Here is a 22,025-nt window from a genome sequence, read left to right as displayed (position 1 = left end):
AAAAATCACTTTACATAATTATCCTCCCTTTCAGATTGTTTGAAGTGACATTGATGCATTTAAATAAATATATTCATTTGTTACCCCTGCACATGTTGTAATAACAAGTCTTCCTAAAACAGTATGTTCCATCCCATAGTGGTAACTCCTGCAACATTGATGCTAACTTTGTTAAACAATACCTTTTTTTTTACCTTTTAAGATTCTTATAATTATTTTGTTTTTAACTTTTTTGATTCTTATCAATATTATCTTTATGTTAAAAATCTGTCTTATCACTGTTTTTTTCTCCAGCTTAAAAAAATGTTATGCAAATAAAATAATGTGAGTTTTCAACATTTCATAGTGCAGTAAGATTTTGCATTATTGTGCTTTGTAGAAAAGTGTAGAAAATGTCTTCCATATGTATTGCATTTAAGTCCACTATAGACAAATGAGACCCATTCAAAAAGCTCACTATACTAAAATATTTCTCTGTTCCACTTAACTATGTACTGGTATATACCTAGTCTAAAGTCACTACAACTTTAGGGAACTTTTTTAAATTAAAGTTGCCTTTTCTAAAATATGTTACATGTCACACATTGTTAACAATCATTTGTGCTCATTAGAAGTGCCAACCCTTAAATAGATGTAAGGATCCTTTGAGTTAACATAGGGCCAACGCTCAGCAAGATTGTCTCTATATTGTGTACTTCTATTTATTGCAGTTCCCGTCAGCAGCGCCGTCTGCTCCACCAGCCTACCAGTCCCAATCACCTCCCTCGTACCAGGACATGTTCACGGCCCGACAGAGCATGTCCTCATAGCAACATGTCAACATGGTTACCATAGCTTGTGGTTGCTATGGAAACAAGTGATCAAGGTTACTAGAGATTTCTGTTAACAGTGGAACAAGGACAATAACAACACAGTATAAAGGTTGCTAAAGAATTTTAGCAAGTTGTCATAGAAACATGTCATCATTAATTTTGATATTGGAACAATGGCAGTAATAATTTAACAGGGTTGCTATGGAAACTTAAACCCTAGCAACAGGCAGTACTTTGAAGACATTTGAATTGTCTGTTATATTTTGCTATTGATGAATTTGAAAACATTGATCTATTTTGTTGTTAGATATGATTCTATTTCTATGCCATAGTAGGCTGTGATAGAAATATTGATCCTTGTTGAAACTCTAGACGATGTTATGGCGATTATTGAATTGAAATTACTGCTAAAATGCTACATAACACATTAATGTTTTAAAAAATGCTCACTTTAAGAGATATGTTGATGTCACTGTATGCAAATGTGATTTAATATGCCAAATTCAAAACCCTATTTCTATTTGTATGAATTCAAGCCACACATAAGTATTTTATTACTACATTGTTCTGCTTGCTCATCTATCTGAAGTTGGTCTACTGGGTGAGTACCTAAATCTGAACGCTTTCTGTACTATTTTTGAAATATTTTTAGTTAGACTTGCACCACAACTACAAAATTTTCCATCAGCATACTAGGATTCAAGACCAATTGGTTGATATAAATGGTATTTCTCAAGATACTTCCGATCTGCATGAAAAGTACTTTATTAACCGCACAGACAAGGACTGCCATTTCTGTCCTTGGAGTGCCTAAATATGGAACAGTTTTAACTAGTTATTTATTTTAACTTTCCTATGTATAATCATTGCTGCATGTTTTGTTTTAGTAAATTAATAATTTATTTATTTTCAGCTTGTTTTTATGTCATTTTTGTCAGTAAAATTTGACAATTTAAGTACAAGAATACAGACTGTACCAGTGTGCTGTGATTGTGGCAAGCATGAAGTCATTCCCCAGCGAGGCATATATTCACAATAGAACATGAAAAACTTTGAATGATAGCAGCATTTGAAATACTTACCGGAGTATCGTGTTCTTTGGAACTTGTCTCTAAGGCAAGCGTCTATATTGATTAAAATCGTAAATAAACGATCCAAATCAGAAAAACGCTTTTATAACGGGTGTTCTGGTTTAAGTACTCACTCATTATGGTACTACATTGAACATTGGTAGCATACAACATTGATAATGGCTTATTTCTTTATTATTTATTTTTTTGGACAATGAATTGAAGACATTATACTTGAAGATAGATGTTAAGGTACCAGGTACATTTTGCATATGTTTAGCGAAGGCCATAACTGGCTGAACTTATTGTCAGGAATTTCCCCTTTGTAAGATGAACGTTGGCGCCACTCTGTGGCTCCTTTATTCACTTGTCTGTCTATGGGGATGATTACATTGACAGTTTCCTCTATTGTTAAGTGCTGAAAACATCATTCTAAAAGATTCATTTTCTGTTTTCCTTATTTGCTGTTAGGTGTATTATGTTTACATCCCCTTTCAAACACATATACATCTTCTTTCACAAGCAAAAATATCATCCCTTTTTATACACAAATACATAATTCCCTTTCATACACATGTACATCATCCCCTTCTATACACATATACATCATCCCCTTCTATTCACGTATACATCATCCCCTTCTATACACGTATACATCATCCCCTTCTATACACGTATACATCATCCCCTTCTATACACGTATACATCATCCCCTTCTATACACGTATACATCCTACACATATACATCATCTCCTTCTATACACATATACATCCCCTTTCATACACATATACATCATTCCCTTTCATAAACATGTACATCATTCCCTTTCATACACATGTACATCATTCCCTTCTATACACGTATACATCATCCCCTTCTATACACGTATACATCATCCCCTTCTATACACATGTACATCATCACCTTCTATACACGTATAGATCATCCCCTTTCATACACATATACATCATCCCCTTCTATACACGTATACATCCTACACATATACATCATCTCCTTCTATACACGTATACATCATCCCCTTCTATACACATATACATCATCCCCTTCTATACATGTATACATCATCCCCTTCTATACACATATACATCATCCCCTTTTATACACATATACATCATCTCCTTCTATACACGTATACATCATCCCCTTCTATACACGTATACATCATCCCCTTCTATACACGTATACATCATCCCCTTCTATACACATATACATCATCCCCTTCTATACACATATACATCATCTCCTTCTATACACGTATACATCATCCCCTTCTATACACATATACATCATCCCCTTCTATACACATCCCCTTCTATACACATATACATCATCCCCTTCTATACACGTATACATCATCCCCTTCTATACACATATACATCATCCCCTTCTATACACATATACATCATCTCCTTTTATACACGTATACATCATCCCCTTCTATACACATATACATCATCCCCTTCTATACACGTATACATCATCCCCTTCTATACACGTATACATCCTACACATATACATCATCTCCTTCTATACACATATACATCCCCTTTCATACACATATACATCATTCCCTTTCATACACATGTACATCATCCCCATCTTTACACATATACATCATTCCCTTTCATACACATATACATCATCCCCATCTTTACACATATACATCCCCTTTCATACACATATAAATTCCCTTTCATACACATATACATCCCCTTTCATACATTTATTTGTAGTCTTTTCCAATAAGAAATCTATAAATATTGATTTTAGTCTGCACAAAACAATATTTGAAGCACTGGCCATTTTAGTCTGGAGACTAAACAATAAACATAAGGGAAGTTTAAAGATCAACACACAAAATGTACAAGCCTATCAGGCCTAGTTTGTCGCAATTTTTCAAGACTGGCGCATTGATTGGTCTTGGAGCATTTTACACTCACCATTGCAACAAACCCTTCACCTAGAGGAAAATGCTAATAATAATAATAATAGGTGAATAATGAAGCTTTAACAAAAAGAAACGTGATGAATTTGTGGTTTGAAAATAAGAGAATATTTAACTATTTTTGTGTCATTTCTTCATATTCGTTTAAGGACATGATGTTTTGACATTATTTTTTGTCTTATTACATTCCACTTTTTTTGATAACTTATATCATATATTTGATCCATCATCATATTCTCTTTCACAAGATTGTTATAAGCTTTCATTTTGTTGCTTATCTTTATCCCTTTTTAGAGTCACATTTAAGGAACTACAATGTTTGACCTTGACCCGACCCACAACTGGAGGGGGGTGGTGGTCTGGTAGACAGGCTTTTGTTTTCTTAATTCTGACCTTCAAGGAAAATTAAGCAAAATAATCATATCCACTGAAGAGGGTAAAAGATCTTCCAGGTCACGGTTATTTTTGGGAGTCATTCTGGTCAGGTCAGTGAAACTAACAGTGCCCTTCTTGAGATTGATTTCATACATACACAGTCAGGTTGTACATCAATATTGACAACACTAGGGTTGAGAGTTGAGCTTTATGATTGTTAACAACAAGAAAAATATCCATAGTTACATACTTTAAACTAATACCGTTAAATAAAAGACATGACCTTCAGATTTTGTTTTGTGCTAAATAGATAAATAGATACTTGATTTCAGATGTTGATACATTTTACGTAAATTGAATGGAAGTAAAAGAAGTAAAAAAGCTTATGTGTTAATAAACATGCTTAGTTAATAGACTTGTATTTTAGATGGCTTAAGAGAAAGTAGCTCCACTTTGGTTATGTGAAGCCAGTTCTGTTCATGATTATCATTTGTTATATTATCTGAATTTTATATATTGTTATGACCGTCCATAGTAAATATACATTTTGTTTAACTTAACAATATTTTTTAGAAGAGTATTATTCACTGATGTATTTTGTGGTTCTTTTACTAATACACTTTAGACTATACATTTTACTTGTATTGTTGCTGTCATTGATTGATGAGTTTGTAATGATAGCAGTCATTACTGTGCATATTGGTTGTTGATGATGAGGCCAGATTTATACAAGCTAAGATTAATATACGAGTTTAGTAATATATAAATAGGAACATAAATGGAGCCACCATCTTTTGCAATTCAATTCAATTCAATTCAATTTATTTAATTGATAAAGGCCTCCGGCCCAAGACAACATATTATACAGATACATATATGTACACAATGAGTGGAAAAGGGTTATGACAATGTTAATATTCAAACTTCTAAGATACAGCTTTACACAAATATTACATGCAAGCAAATAATAGTTGATAATAAACATGGTTCAAAAATAAATAAATAATGTTAGAACTGTCAAATAAAAGTTATTAGAATTGACTATGTGAATCAACCAAGTCTTATCAATAATTAATTATTATATATCTGTTAATTACGTATTTAGATGCCAGGAATATAATTATAATACATTTACCAATACTTAAGAGATTTTAATTGTACAACTAAGGTGTTTGTATTTTAATACTAGTATAATATGCTCAAATTGTTTGTCTGGATATACATACAATATACATTCAACAATATAAAACAACATTCAATTTAATGCAATTATATAGATATGGTGAAGAGGAATTGTTAAAACAAAAACAAAAGATTTTTACATTAAAGAACGGACACTAATGCATGACATTGTAACGCAAATATAATAACAATTGTAATTAGGTTGTTTAATGTTGTTTAAGTAAATTTACAGACATATACACATATTGATTTTCCATGATTATAAATATGAAAATTTGTAAATGGTATTGTTGAAAACAAGACTTATCTTGTCTTATTGTTATTTTACTAGAACACACACAGATAGACTTATTTGATATTTGAACTGATTAACAGAACAACTATGACAACATAACCTAACGGTAAGACACCATTACTGCATGGAATTATATCCTTTACCCGACAGCCTATTCGAAACGAAAAAATAGATTGTCAATAGGAAACAATATATATTTAAGACATATATATATATATATATTAATATATAAAACATTCGGCTTACTTCAACATAAAAAGTGTATTATATTGCATCAAATCATATTTATGACCTTTGTAGCATTACTATGTGGATCTCTGAGTCGAAATATTATAATATTAGGTATTAAATTCAAGACAATCTGATGGTAGATAGTACTAGATACTAAAATAGTATGGTAATTTTCAAACTATGGTCACAATTATGAATCTAAAATAATGCCATTAATAATACATGAAATGAGGGAAACTAAATACATGACTAAAATGCTTCAACATATAGAGTACTACTACTGTAATGCTCGTGATATACCATGTATATTTCCAACTGTTAAGAAAACATTTTTTCTAATACACAACAAAAGTATACATAAAGGCACATATATAACATTATGCATTTAATTATTATCTGTTAAATACAACTTCCTATATTTCATAGCATAAAATATGAACATAGATACATTTAATACAATTTGTTCATTTCTTGAAGACATCAGTACAGTAAATTTGTTAACAGTGGGATCAGTATAATATTTACTAGGCAGGTATTTCAACCTTAAATCATTGTAGTGTTGGCACTTAAACATAAAATGGTACTCAGTTTCTGGTTCTATATTGCAGAGTTTGCATATGCGTCTGTCCCTTGGGGTGCTTATATATCTACCCCTTTCGATTTCTAAGTCATGAGAAGAACAACGGAAACATGCCATCGCATTTCTAAATTTTCTTATTTTTACAATGTCTAAATAATTTTCATGACACAAATTATCTTTGAACAAAGAGTAATAAGTTAACTTAGGACTGTCAATAACTGCAGAACGCCATTCCTGCAAGTACTGGTCTTTCAATGTTTGTATAATACGTGATATAAACAGTTTTTCATTGTTCACATTTTGCTCTAACCACACATAGTTATAACCATTTTGACATAAAATGTTCCTTACATTGGTTACCCAATTTCTGTTGCCAATTTGGTCTTGCAAATATAATAAATCATATGCTTTCCTAACAAATCTATAATTAGGAAGTTTAATTATTCTCATCCAATATTTCAAAACACGCTTTATAGCGATAATAAACATGGGAAAACGTCCACAATCACCAAGCACCGGAAAGTTCATCGTATGTTTTGGTATGCACATATAACGTTTGCAGGCATATAGTTGTACTTGTTCTGTTGGTACCATCCTTTCTGCACCCCAAATTTCTGCACCATATAACAAGATTGGGACAACTTTAGTATCAAATATTTTGAAAAATGTAGATTTATTCATTTGTCCATAGTCATATAGTCTAGATAAAACAGTTAGCAAAACTCGTTTTGATTTTAAAGCTTGATCTGACGCCATCCTATTTAAAGATAATTGTCTTGTAAGTAGTACCCCGACATATGTAAAATCATTTACAACATCTAATAACGTCCCTCTATAGTTCCACTTCTCAAATTTAGACAAGGTACCTCCATTCTTAAAAACCATAATTTTAGTTTTCTTAATATTGACATTTAAACCAAACTGATAACAAAATTCACTTAGTGCATTTAAAAGGCTTTGTAGACCACACGGAGTGTCAGCAAGCAAAGCCAAGTCATCTGCAAAGAACACAGAGTTTATCTGGGTAGTGTCTGGAAATAGCTGTATACCATTAAATGCCGGAGGTTCAATAAGCTTGATAAATTCATTTATGAAGAGAATGAATAAAACAGGTGACGCTATACATCCTTGCCTCAAACCAAGAGGGCAGTTAAAACTTTCAGACAATGTTCCATGATTTGCGCGAACCCTCCCTTTCACTGACAAATACATAGCTCGAAATGAGGAATAAAGTTTTCCATGTATACCGTTGGTCGACATGACATTAAATAACTTGACTCTGTTTACAACATCAAATGCTTTTTGGAAGTCCACATAGGCCACGTATAACTTTTTACCAAGTGTAGATAATTGTTTATTAACAAGAGAATGCAATATAAATGCATTGTCGACAGTCCGGTATCCTTCTCTGAAACCTGATTGATTTTCACTTAGCCTATTAAATATATTAATGAAAAATGTAAGGCGCCTATTTATAATGCCAGTGTATATTTTGCCCATAACATTCAACAATGAGATGCCTCGATAATTGTCAGTTACATCAGGATCACCTTTTTTGTATAATGGAATAATAATTGTCTCACGCCATTGACTTGGGTATGTTCCAGTAGAAAATATTCGATTGAATAATTTTCGCAAAACAGGCAGTAAGTAATTCAGGCTATATATAAAACATTCTGGTACTAATTCATCGCTACCTCCACTTTTACCCTTTTTCATATCTTTAATAACGGCTATAATTTCATCGTCCGTGATAGAGTCATTAAAAAGTGCATCCGTTAATTCACCTGTATATACATCATCTGGATATGGTAATTCACTATCTTCGAGAGTCAAACTCTGAAAGAGACCTTCAAAATGATCTTTCCATTGATCGATAGATATATTTTCTCTTCTGGATTGTTTATTAACAAGACGTTTAAATTTTTGCCAAAATGTCTGACCATCAGAGCAGCTATTTTCAAGATTTATCAGTACATTACTATTAAAATTGTCCTTTTCAGTTTTACAATATTCCCTATACTCGTTTTTCGCTATTAAATAGGCTGATAAGTTGACATTTGTTCTATCACGACGAAACATTCTCAGTGCCCGCTGCGTCTTATACTTTAATGTTTTACATGTATTATTAAACCAATTACTACTTTTCTGTTGTGTACTTTTAAATGTCTTTAAACAAGTCTGACTGCATTCCTTTATCAAATCAGTTACAGTAGACACTAGCGTATCTATATCAGTTAACTGGCTTTCAAGCAAAGAGTCAATTTCATTATAAAGTTCATCAGTAAATACATATGACAGTTTCTCTTCAAACGCATTACAATTCTTCTGATTGAATACATATTTCTGTTTTATATTTGAAGTGGCGGTTGTATGATGATCTGAGTTACATGTATAACATTTAAGATGTACTCGAATAGGTAAATGACTGGATTCAGAACGAGTTTCAATCCCGAAGTCATTTATAGATTTAACTATATTATCCGTATACAGCAAATAGTCTATAACACTGCAACCATTATGATTAACGAATGTAAAATCTCCGACATTCTGATCCTTAAATAGTCTACCATTTGCTATTCTGAGTGTATTCACTTTACAAAAGTCAATAAGCTTTACACCAAAGTTATTAACATGTTTATCATTTGATACACGTGGGGACATATGTGAATCGTCTAATAAATCCTCTACTGTTTGCAATTCTGGTAAATTCCTATCAAAAGTAAAATAGTCCATTCGATCCCCAGTACGCGCATTAAGATCTCCCATAAGTAAGAAGCTTTCACTAGTCTGAATATCATATTCACGTAACGTGCTCTCTAGTAGGTCAACACCAGAGTTATCTTTACCTTCATAAAATGGAGAATTAATAGGTGGTATATATGCAAAGCAAATGATAAGATCTTCAAGCAGCCTTACAGATGTCTTGTCAACTTTAAGAAATATGGCAAAGTCACATTCTTCATATATTCTCGAGATATAACGTTGATATTCATTTCTGTAATATATAATTATACCTGCCATTGCGCGGCCACGTTTACTATTTCGTATTGCTGGACAAAAATATGATTTAAAACCACTTCCAAATACTGGAATTTCAGATTCGCTTTCTATCCACGTTTCAATAAAACATACTATATCGAAGTTTTTAAAGTAACTGATAAAATCTTCATCATAACACTTGCTTTTAAGACCATCAATGTTCCAGGATATTATTTTCAAATCCGAATAACTATTGCCCTGGCCTTGGCCGCCGTCTTATATAATAGGTGGCATATGTGTGTCCGTTATACTTTCAGCTTCGCCCATTTCAACATTAGTATTGTCCGAGGCATAATCTCCAGTCGTTGATTGGGCCGGTTGATCTAGCATTCTTCTTGCTTGTTTAACTGCACGTTCTGTTTTGCCAGCATGGTCCGTTTTACTATCCATAGTTCTCAATTCACCACGAAAGAAATATCCAACCTTGCCTTTAGACTTGAGAGTTTTCAACTGATGGCGTTGTTTTACTGTTAAATCATCACCAACGCGTACATTATGCTTACGTAATTCATCTCTGCCTTTGTAAATCCTATACTTATCATCATCATAACGAAATGTAACTACGGTTAACGGCTGTCTACCATCTTTCACATCGCCAATACATTTGACATATTTTAAATCATCAGCGATCCAAATATCATTGGGACTAGCAACAATAGGTATCAGGCAGATGCCATCTATTTTTGACATCATACCAGCCTAGATAATTGGTTTTAATTTCTTGAAGCATAAGATGATTACTGTACAAAAGATACACTATTTCTTGACAAATAAGTATTGTTACAATTTTGTTAAAACATTTATTAGCTTTAAAAGTAAGCTTACATTTTGTGTGTTAAATGAAAATAACTGTAATGATAATAGTCATTATTTTATTATACATAAAATGTTGTCAATGATGTCTCACAAATGACATATTTTTATCATAATAAAGATGTTTTTCATGTTTTGTTTTTTGTCGTTTCTCTATTCCGAAATATGGTTGATCTGGTTATCATAACTCATGTTTCCTGGAAAGACATATACTGAAAACAATCAACTCTTACCTGGTAACATGGTACCTTTAATGCCCTTAGCATACTATTATGGCTTTGGAAGTATTGGTTGGGCAAAACGCTGTTCACATCTTAAACGCTAAATTAACCTTTGAATTATAAATGATCCTTTGCCAAGGTCACAGTCAATAAGATGAATCAACCGAGAGCAACAACTAAGTCCAACAATCAACCAAGAGCAACAACCAAGTGCAACAATCAACCAAGTGCAACAATCAACCAAGAGCAACAATCAACCAAGAGCAACAATCAACCAAGAGCAACAACCAAGTGCAATAATCAACCAAGAGCAACAATCAACCAAGAGCAACAATCAACCAAGAGCAACAATCAACAAAGAGCAACAATCAACCAAGAGCAACAGCCAAGTGCAACAATCAACCAAGAGCAACAACCAAGTGCAACAACCAACAATCAACCAAGTGCAACAACCAATTATCAACCAAGAGCAACAACCAAGTGCAACAATCAACCAAGAGCAACAACCAAGTGCAACAACCAACCAGATGCAACAACCAACCAAGTGCAACAACCAATTGAAACAACCAAAGGCATCAACCATGTCAAGCACCTACTTGCAACAACCAACCAAGTGCAACAGCCAACAACCAAGTGAAAGAACCAATTGCAACAACCAAGTACAGCAACCAAATGCAACAACCAAACAAGTGCAACAGCCAACAACCAAGGGCATTAATCAAGTGAAACAACCATCCAAGTCCAACAGCCAACAACCAATTGCAACAACCACAGGCATCAACCAAGTACAACAACTAACCAAGTGCAACAGCCAACGACAACCAACATTTTGCAACAACCAAGGGCATCAACCAAGTGCAGCAACCAAGTACAACAACAAAGTACAACAACCAACAACAACCAAGTACAACAACCAAAAACAACAACCAACCAAGTGCAACAACCAACAACAACAACCAAGTACAACAGCGGACAAAAAACCAAGTGCAACAACCAACCAAGTGCAACAACCAAGTGCAGCAACCAGGTACAATAACCAAAACAATAACCAACCAAGTGCAACAGCCGACAAAAACAATGTGCAACAACTAACAGCAACCAAGTGCAACAGCTGATAACAACCTCAACAACCAAGTACAACAACCAACAACCCACCAAGTACAATGCCCAACCAAGTGCAGCAACCAAGTACAACAACCAAAAACATTCAACCAAGTGCAACAATTGACAACAACCAACCAAGTGCAACAACCAACCAAGTTCAACAACCAACAACAACCAAGTACAACAGCAACAACCAACGAAGTGCAACAGCCGGCAACAACCAACCAAAAGCAACAATGAACCAAGTTCAACAACCAACAACAACCAAGTTCAACAACAACAACCAACGAAGTGCAACAGCTGACAACAACCAAGTGCAACAACCAACAACTCCCAACCAAGTGAAACAACCAAGTGCAGCAACCAAGTACAACAACCAAAAACAACCAACCAAGTTCAACAACCAACATTGAAGCCAAGTGCAACAGCCAACCAAGTGCAAGAACCAACAGAAACCAAGTGTGAAAATAAATGCATCAACAAAGTGAAACAGCCAACAACCAACCATGTGCAACAACCAAGTGCAACAACCAACCAGCAAACAAGTGCAACAACAACCAAGTGCAATAGCCAAGTGCAACATCCAAACAAGTTCAACATCCAACCAATTGAAACAACCAAGTTCAACAACCAACCAAGTACAACATCAAACCAAGTGCAACAACCACCAAGTTCAACAACCAACATTGAAGCCAAGTGCAACAGCCAACCACAGGCATCACAAAGTACAGCAACCAACAGAAACCAAGTGTAAAAAACAAAGTGCATCAACAAAGTGAAACAGCCAACAACAACCAACCATGTGCAACAACCAAGTGCAACAACCAACCAGCTACCAAGTGCAATAACAACCTAGTGCAACAGCCAAGTGCAACATCCAACCAATTGAAACATCCAAGTGTAACAACCAACCAAGAACAACATCAAACAAAATCAAGCAAGTGCAATATCCAACCACAACAACCAAGTGCAACAAAAAACCAAGTGCAACATCCAACCACATCAACCAAGTGCAACAACTATCCAAGTACAACATCAAACCACATCAACCAAGTGCAACAATCATCCACAACAACCAAATACAACAACCAACCAAATGCAACATCCAACAACAACAACCAAGAACAAAAACCAACCAAGTACAACAAACAAGTACAAAAACCAACCAAGTACAACATCTAACCACAACAACCAAGTACAACAACCAACCAAGTAAATACATCAAACAACATTCAAGTGCAACACATCCAACCAAGTGTAACATCCAACCACATCAATCGAGTGCAACATCCAAGTGCAACATCCAACCATAACAACGAAATACAACAACCAACCAAGTACATCATCCAACCACAGCAACCAAGTACAACATCTAACCAAAACAACCAAGTATAACAACAACCAAGTGCAACATCCAAAAACAACCAAGTGGAACAACCAACAACAACCAAGTGAAACAACCAACAACAACCAATTGCAATAATCAAGTGCATCAACCAAGTGAAACAACCAACAACAACCAAATGAAACAACCGACAACAACCAAGTTCAATAATCAAGTGCATCAACCAATTGCAACAACCTGCAACAACCAAGTGCATCAACCAAGTGCAACAACCAACAACAAACAAGTGCAACAACCAACAACAAACAAGTGCAACAACCAACAACAACCAAGTGAAACAACCAACAGCAACAATGTAAAACAACCAACAGCAACCAAGTGAAACAACCAACACCAACCAAGTGAAACAATCAACAGGAACAAAGTAAAACAACCAACACCAACCAAGTGAAACAAACAACAGCAACCAAGTTAAACAACCAACAACAATCAAGTGCAATAATCAAGTGCATCAACCAATTGCAACAACCAATTGCAATAACCAATTACAATAACCAACAGCAACCAATTGCAATAACCAACAGCAACCAATTGCAATAACCAACAGCAACCAATTGCAATAATCAATTGCAATAACTAACAGTAACCGATTGCAATTACCAACAGCAACCAATTGAAATAACCCACAGCAACCAATTGCAATAACAAACAGCAACCAATTGCAATAACCAACAGCAACCAATTGCAATAACCAACAACAACCAATTGCAATAACCAACAACAACCAATTGCAATAACCAACAGCAACCAGTTGCAATAACCAACAGCAACCAATTGCAATAATCACGTGTATTTACCAATTGCAATAACCATTTGCAATATGTTCCAGGCCATCAGACCTCTCATCAAATCTTAAGCACCAATCCTTTGGCAATAATGTGAACTTTCATTGCAACAATATGATATAAGCCGAAACTGCTGGAGTGTAACCATATTTTCATGACAAAATAAGTTGGGGATGTTATTTGGCTACGACAACATGTACTTTTGTATTACAAAAATTAGCAGCCTTGCAAAAACTTGACACAAGGAACTTTGCATAAAATGCAAGTACACTTGATGGACTTTTAAAACCAATTATTATGGTAGACAATCTTTGTTGCAAAACAAAAAAGAACCATCGATTTTCGCGAGGTCCAAAATTATTCCATAAATTGTCTGAGTGTCCGATTAACGTAGGTGTTTGGTCAATTTCTCAAGAATAGATTGCGAGGAGACATCCAATTTGATCTGTCTCAGGAGGAAAAATATCCTCTAAATAACTTCCAGCGTCCAGACATTCATTTTCCATTTTTGTCCGCAAGACAAAGAATTTGCTTTCTTCGTTCGTTATGTACTGCTTTATATTCTATGTCTGGCAATCCTGGTCATCTGGGGAGGCTTTTTACCAGAGTTCAGTCTTTAGCCATTGATTGCCTATTTGTGTGAGATAAGACTAAGCATTGGGCTGAAATATTTAATGACTTGTCCTGGTATTTTATTTGGGGTTGCATGTTATATTTAAGATTTGAACATGTATATAAAATTGCTGTATTTTATATTAAAAGGCCTGGAATCATAAATTTTACATGCCTGTTGGACTCGGCCACTTTTGCAACTATCCACCTAGTATTCCATGAACTATTTTAGTCAGCTATGGTAAAAGTGTTATAGTAAGCTCATTTCTCTTAAATAAATAATGGAATCATATTTATACCCCCAACACTTGTCCGTCCGTCCGTCCGTATGTCCGTCTGTCTCCATCCATCTTGGGATATGTGGTGTACTTTTCTAACGCTCCAAAGGTTTTTGAGTTATTTACTTCAAGCTTCATATGGGCATTGACTCAGTTGAGGATAAGTGCAAAAGAAACATATTTTGTGTATGGTATGGTTTTTTTTTATGACTTCAAACTTCATACACAAACTGTTTGTGTAGAGGCGAAGTGATATGCATAAGAAACAAAAAAAATTGTATGGTATTTTTAGAGTTATTGCCCTTTAATTATTTGTATACTTAATTTTTTACTTCTCTTCATAACTCCATATGTTTTTGATGAATTGACTTCAGCTTCATACACAAACTTACTGTGATGAAGAGAAGCGCTGTAGAAAAGAAACATGACCATTTACCTAATTGATGCCTTTTCATCGACATCGACATCGGGATTCAAGAGAGAATTCATCACTCGTCATACTTCTTATTACAAGAAGGTGGTGTTGTAGGTGTATCAATCACATCCAGTGATAGCTCTAGTAAAAATTAAGAATAAATGGTGTATTGCTCAACCAAAAACATGTTATTTTCAATGCCAAAGTACATAAAGGTGATATTTTTTACAAGCAGGATATAATAGTGAAATTAATAATGTACAAAGGATCATTGGATTTATATTTATAAAAAGAGCTAAATGTCTCGGTGAATATTTTTATCAAAGAAACAATTTGTTTATGTGGATTTGAACTCAGTTCAGTAAGGTCAGTACAGCAAGTACATCAACAAATCTCAGATTTGATACAATACAAACTTCTATATATAATTATTTGATTAAACAGTCTAGACTTGAAGCTAATAATTAAAACGCAAATTCAGACTAATAAACGGAACAAAATAATCAAGATCTAGATGAAAGCCCTTCTTCAATCTATGTTTAGCTTGACAAATGTTGTCTGAAGACTTTAAATCAAATGAAGGGTACAATTTCCGGAAAAACTTTAATATTTTTTTTTGGTTAATTGAATTTTTTATTGTCTATCTTCTTCTAAATAATTACATGTACTTTCAAATGCTGATGTCACAATGTGAAACAGCAACATTTTGTTGCTATTTATTATCAGATAACATGATATCATAATTAATTTTGTATGAGCATTAGATACATGAACTAATACATGAATGAAACAATGGAATGGTTGATTGCTTTAATTGGAAAGGGAAGCTACTCTTTTAGGCTTGTCTTGAAATCCAGACTTGCATCATTTTGTTATAGCTTCCCCTTCATCATAAAGCTAAAATGTGACTTCTATGTAGTCGTGATCAGGATTTGAATTTGGTCTAGACACTGGATTTAGTCATATATTTTTTAAAAAGGTAAATGAAACTGTTGAGTGAAGACATGATATTGAAAGGCCTTTCTCCGCATTCCATTTCTAGCTAAATTTTACAACGAAATTGTTAAAAAGACTTTTTAGATTTAGTTTTTTTTCGATTTTATTCATTGTTTTGATCCAGGAGCTAAACTTTCCAGTGGAAACTAGGAGCAACAAGTGTTATCCACAAAATGGACTTACAGCTCACATACATCAAAGCTGCACAAAAACTTACTGTGTCGGTGTTTGTCACATATATACTGAATATGCAATAATTTTTGTAAACATGCAGGGGTCAAAGTATACCTTCCAAGGTCATTGCATTTTGTCCATGGTCATTTTGTCCATGATCATAGCATTTTGTCCATGGTCTTAGCATTTAGTCCATGGTCATAGCATTTTGTCCATGGTCATAGCATTTTGTCCATGATCATAGCATTTTGTCCATGGTCTTAGCATTTGGTCCATGGTAATAGCATTTTGTCCATGGTCATAGCATTTAGTCCATGGTCTTAGCATTTTGTCATAGCATTTTGTCCATGGTCATAGCATTTTGTCCATGGTCATATCATTTAGTCCATGGTCATAGCATTTAGTCCATGGTCATAGCATTTAGTCCATGGTCATAGCATTTAGTCCATGGTCATAGCATTTTGTCCATGGTCATAGTATTTTGTCCATGGTCATAGCATTTAGTCCATGGTCATAGCATTTAGTCCATGGTCATAGCATTTTGTCCATGGTCATAGCATTTAGTCCATGGTCATAGCATTTTGTCCATGGTCATAGCATTTAGTCCATGGTCATAGCATTTTGTCCATGGTCATAGCATTTAGTCCATGGTCATAGCATTTAGTTCATGGTCATAGCATTTTGTCATAGCATTTTGTCCTTGGTTATAGTATTTTGTCCATGGTCATAGAATTGTGTCCATGGTCATAGCATTTAGTCCATGGTCATAGCATTTAGTCCATGGTCATTGCATTTAGTCATAGCATTTAGTCCATGGTCATAGCATTTAGTCATAGCATTTAGTCCATGGTCATAGCATTTAGTCCATGGTCATTGCATTTTGTCCATGGTCATAGCATTTTGTCCATGGTCATAGCATTTTGTCATAGCATTTTGTCCTTGGTTATTGTATTTTGTCCATGGTCATATAATTTTGTCCATGACATTAGTATTTTGTCCATGACCATAGTATTTTGTCCATGGTCATAGCATTTAGTCATAGCATTTAGTCCATGGTCATAGCATTTAGTCCATGGTCATTGCATTTAGTCCATGGTCATAGCATTTTGTCCATGGTCATAGCATTTTGTCATAGCATTTTGTCCTTGGTTATTGTATTTTGTCCATGGTCATAGAATTTTGTCATTGCATTTTGTCCATGGTCATAGCATTTTGTCCATGGTCATAGCATTTTGTCCATGGTCATTGCATTTTGTCCATGACCATAGTATTTTGTCCATGGTCATAGCATTTAGTCCATGACCATAGTATTTTGTCCATAATAATAATAATAACTTTATTTAAAGAAGGTAACACATTAAGACATAGGCATCATATTATAAACAAACATAACACACGACTTATTTACAATGTGGCCTTCTGAAAGAACATACACATGCACACACACATAAATGCTTAGAATGAAAACGCAAGCATAAATTTATGTTATTTCAAAAGGGTACGTATTAAAATGTTATACGAAAACATAAAGAAACATGAATATAATACATTAATTATAAGATCAATGCCGAACAATACATCAATTTGTACCTAAAGGTTAACAAATCGTATCATTAAAATTTATTAACTGAGTAAGTAGGACAGTCACACATGTATTTAACACCTTAATCGAGATATATATAATGTAAAAACAATAGTCATGGAATTATGCGTACAATTCTTACAACGGTTTTTGCAATTGATGATGTAAAAAGAACTTCTTGCAGCAGGCTTTAAATGTATTTTCCGTGTTCGATTTACGTATTCGTTCTGGTAAAGAGTTCCAAACTGTCCCGCTGTAGCATGCAAACGAGTGTTTCTTGTATTGAGTTTTATGTCGAATGTGGGCAATGTCTTGTCGCGTAGAAGATCGTAATCCATATCTTGTATTGTTTGATAACTTTATAATGTCTCTTATATAACTCGGTGTAAGATTGTTAATAGATTTATATACCATAACAGCCGTTTGATATTTGCAACGGTATTCAAATTGAAGCCATTCTAATTTTTTAAATAATTCATGCGATGGCGTTCTTATAGGCTTAAAGAGAATAATTTTAGCAGCTCTTTTTTGAAGCATGGTTATTCGTTTCGTATGCGTTTGCTTGCTTTTCCCCCAAACACTACAACAATAGTCAAACATAGGAAGTATATACGATTTATAAAACAAATGTCTCATTTGATCCGTTAAAAAGTAATTAAGTCTTTTTAAAAGAACTATCTTTGCAGTTACTTTCTTGCAGACAAAGTCAACTTGCAGGTTCCATGACAATGATGAATCAATAACAATTCCAAGCAATTTCTTCGAAGTTACATTTTCAATAAGTACATTGTCTACGAATAATTTGAGTGCACATGCATTTCTTAACTTTGCATTTGAACCCAGCAACATGCAATTCGTTTTCAATGGATGTATTGCCATGTTGTTTATTTTGCACCACTCCGATATTATATCTAAATTTATTTGCAACGTACGTTCAATTTCCTGCGTATTTGAACTTTTTGCATATAGTGTAGTATCATCAGCATATAAGTCAATCAAGGAATTTTCTATTTCAAAGGTAATGTCATTAATATATATAAGAAAAAGAATAGGTCCAAGAATGGATCCTTGAGGAACTCCAGACCTTATACATCTTCGTGAAGATTGGAAACCCCCAAACTTTACAATTTGGTGTCTATCTTTCAAATACGAAGTTATCAGTTGAACGGTATTATCACTGAAATTGTATAATTTCAATTTATGTAAAAGTATTTGGTGATCTACTAGATCAAAAGCCTTTCGTAAATCAAGGAAGAGAGCACCTACATAGTTTCCATTGTCAATTCCATCAATCCAATCATCAATTATTCTTATCAACGCTGTGTGACAAGAATGATTTTCTCGAAACCCAGATTGAAATTCATGTATGATATTCGTATTTTTTAAAAATGTTTTGATTTGATCTGCCATGTGCCGTTCAAACACCTTTGACAGTGTTGGAAGGATAGAAATTGGTCTATAATTATTTGGATCATTGCTACCAGAAGATTTATATATAGGCAAAACCTTAGCCTCTTTAAATGAGTCTGGGAATATTCCTAGCCGTATGCTATTATTTATAATGGACGTTAGTGGTATAACAATACAATCACCACATTGTTTTAGGATATTAGGCCCTATTCCATCTAATCCTGTAGCTTTCGCCGTATTAAGCTTATCAATATACATTTTTACCTCTAATGGGGTGATGTAAGATATATCAAAGTACTGACCCTTTAGCAAACTATTTAATTTAGTACCAAGTTTTGAAAAATGTGTTTCATCGAACACTAATTTACTGATACAATCGGATATGTCAGTAAAATGCTTATTGAACACGTCTAATATTTGTGCATCGCCAACAACATTTATTCTGTTGAATGAAGGTATTGTGGTAATATTATACTATTATTGTTTGTAGTGTCATTATGATTATCATTCAACTCTCTGAGGTTCTTCCATAACACCCTAGAATCTTTACAGTTTTTAACAGCTTTATTGTAATAATCTTTCTTGGTTTGCCGTACTAATCAAGTAACTTTATTTCTTGAAAGTCTATATTCCGACCAATGTTGACGTTTTTTCAATCGATTTCTTTCTTTTATAGCCAACCTTATTTCGTCAGTAAACCAGGTTGGTTGTGTTTCAAATTTTATTCGTTTTTCTTTCAGTGGCGCATGGTGCGACAACACCTCATTCAGTCGCTTATATAAAACTTCCATGGCTTCATTGCATTTTGTCCATGACCATTGCATTTTGTCCATGGTCATTGCATTTTGTCCATGACCATAGTATTTTGTCCATGGTCATTGCATTTTGTCCATGACCATTGCATTTTGTCCATGGTCATTGCATTTTGTCCATGACCATAGTATTTTGTCCATGGTCATTGCATTTTGTCCATGACCATTGCATTTTGTCCATGGTCATTGCATTTTGTCCATGACCATAGTATTTTGTCCATGGTCATTGCATTTTGTCCATGACCATTGCATTTTGTCCATGGTCATTGCATTTTGTCCATGACCATAGTATTTTGTCCATGGTCATTGCATTTTGTCCATGGTCATTGCATTTTGTCCATGACCATTGCATTTTGTCCATGGTCATTGCATTTTGTCCATGACCATAGTATTTTGTCCATGGTCATTGCATTTTGTCCATGACCATTGCATTTTGTCCATGGTCATTGCATTTAGTCCATGGTCATAGCATTTAGTCCATGGTCATTGCATTTAGTCCATGGTCATAGCATTTTGTCCATGACCATTGCATTTTGTCCATGGTCATTGCATTTTGTCCATGACCATAGTATTTTGTCCATGGTCATTGCATTTTGTCCATGACCATTGCATTTTGTCCATGGTCATTGCATTTTGTCCATGACCATAGTATTTTGTCCATGGTCATAGCATTTAGTCCATGGTCATAGCATTTAGTCCATGGTCATTGCATTTAGTCCATGGTCATAGCATTTTGTCCATGGTCATAGCATTTTGTCATAGCATTTTGTCCTTGGTTATTGTATTTTGTCCATGGTCATAGAATTTTGTCCATGACATTAGTATTTTGTCCATGACCATAGTATTTTGTCCATGGTCATAGCATTTTGTCATTGCATTTTGTCCATGGTCATAGCATTTTGTCCATGGTCATAGCATTTTGTCATTGCATTTTGTCCATGGTCATAGCATTTTGTCATTGCATTTTGTCCATGGTCATTGCATTTTGTCCATGGTCATTGCATTTTGTCCATGGTCTTAGTTGTTTTCATGTGTATAAAAAGAATCTTCTTTCAGTTAATACAGTTATTTTCTTTATTTTTAAGAAGATTACAGCTTTATAGATGTCTTGATATAGGCAATACAGAGCTACATGCATCATACAGTTCCCTTTTGTTAAAATAAGCATGTTAAGCCAGCATGGCTATTTCGATTTGCATTTGAGGATTATTGTCTTGTTAATGCAAAGAAAGGAGCAAGTTTCTATAATAACTTCAATCTTTGATATTAAGAAAGAGATAAAAATGGTATTGATGCACTTATATGCAATTTAAGACCGCTTTTAAACAGAATATTTAATATAAACAAGGATTTTATGTAAATAAGTAAAAATTGTTGTGCTGTACACATTTGACAACATCAATTTCTGAAATAAAAGCTTGATTCTCAGAAAGTTTGGTTTGTGTAATAGTTAAATGACATGAAGTAAATTCTTAATGAATAAGAGTGGGTGGAGTGAGTGTAGCAATGAGCCCTTTTTAACCAATAAGATTTTACTTTAGATACTCTAAATGATTTAGAATACAATCTGTTTGGCTGGCACATTGTTATTGCAAAGTCTGACGCCGAGAGTGTGTATCAGATGAGTGGCATTAGGCAGACATTTAAACACCGGTGAAGTTAGTTTATTATTGCATTCAGTCAAAAAGTTTTATTAAACGTATTAATAAAATAACCAAATAATATAAGACGATGTGGAAAACTTTGTAACTTATTAAGAAAGTCTACATAGTTTTGTATTTTTAAAAAAAGGACATGTTGCTCAGCAATTTAAAGGCGTTATATATAGATAAGGTTGTTGAAGTGATTAGGTCAATACCTAACC

The 22,025-nt window shown here is 34.1% G+C and overlaps 3 protein-coding genes across 5 annotated transcripts in view; all 3 read left to right on the top strand.

Annotated features, from left to right (window-relative positions):
* LOC128234065 (transmembrane protein 145-like) overlaps nucleotides 1-4,860 on the top strand; it is a 31,401-nt gene extending 26,541 nt beyond the window's left edge. For all 3 annotated transcript variants that reach the window (XM_052948048.1, XM_052948046.1, XM_052948047.1), the window contains one exon: nucleotides 711-4,860. In XM_052948048.1, coding sequence (XP_052804008.1) covers nucleotides 711-809 — 99 coding nt within the window. In that variant the 3' untranslated portion in view covers nucleotides 810-4,860. The remainder of the gene's footprint in view (nucleotides 1-710) is intronic.
* A 2,139-nt stretch (nucleotides 4,861-6,999) lies between these two features.
* On the top strand, nucleotides 7,000-11,703 carry LOC128235577 (pyrroline-5-carboxylate reductase 1-like). The gene is made up of 2 exons (XM_052950389.1): nucleotides 7,000-7,051; nucleotides 10,787-11,703. Exons 1-2 carry the CDS (start codon nucleotides 7,000-7,002, stop codon nucleotides 11,701-11,703), a joined length of 969 nt encoding a protein of 322 aa, XP_052806349.1.
* Nucleotides 11,704-11,751: 48 nt separating this feature from the next.
* Nucleotides 11,752-12,874, top strand: LOC128235576 (putative uncharacterized protein DDB_G0285119). Its single transcript, XM_052950388.1, has 2 exons — nucleotides 11,752-12,059; nucleotides 12,385-12,874. Exons 1-2 carry the CDS (start codon nucleotides 11,752-11,754, stop codon nucleotides 12,872-12,874), a joined length of 798 nt encoding a protein of 265 aa, XP_052806348.1.
* The last annotated feature ends 9,151 nt before the right edge of the window (nucleotides 12,875-22,025 follow it).

Source organism: Mya arenaria, chromosome 5 (genome assembly GCF_026914265.1).
Source record: "Mya arenaria isolate MELC-2E11 chromosome 5, ASM2691426v1".
NCBI lineage: Eukaryota > Metazoa > Mollusca > Bivalvia > Myida > Myidae > Mya > Mya arenaria.
Note: the sequence above shows the minus strand (reverse complement) of the source record. Positions and strands in the feature narration are given on the sequence as shown.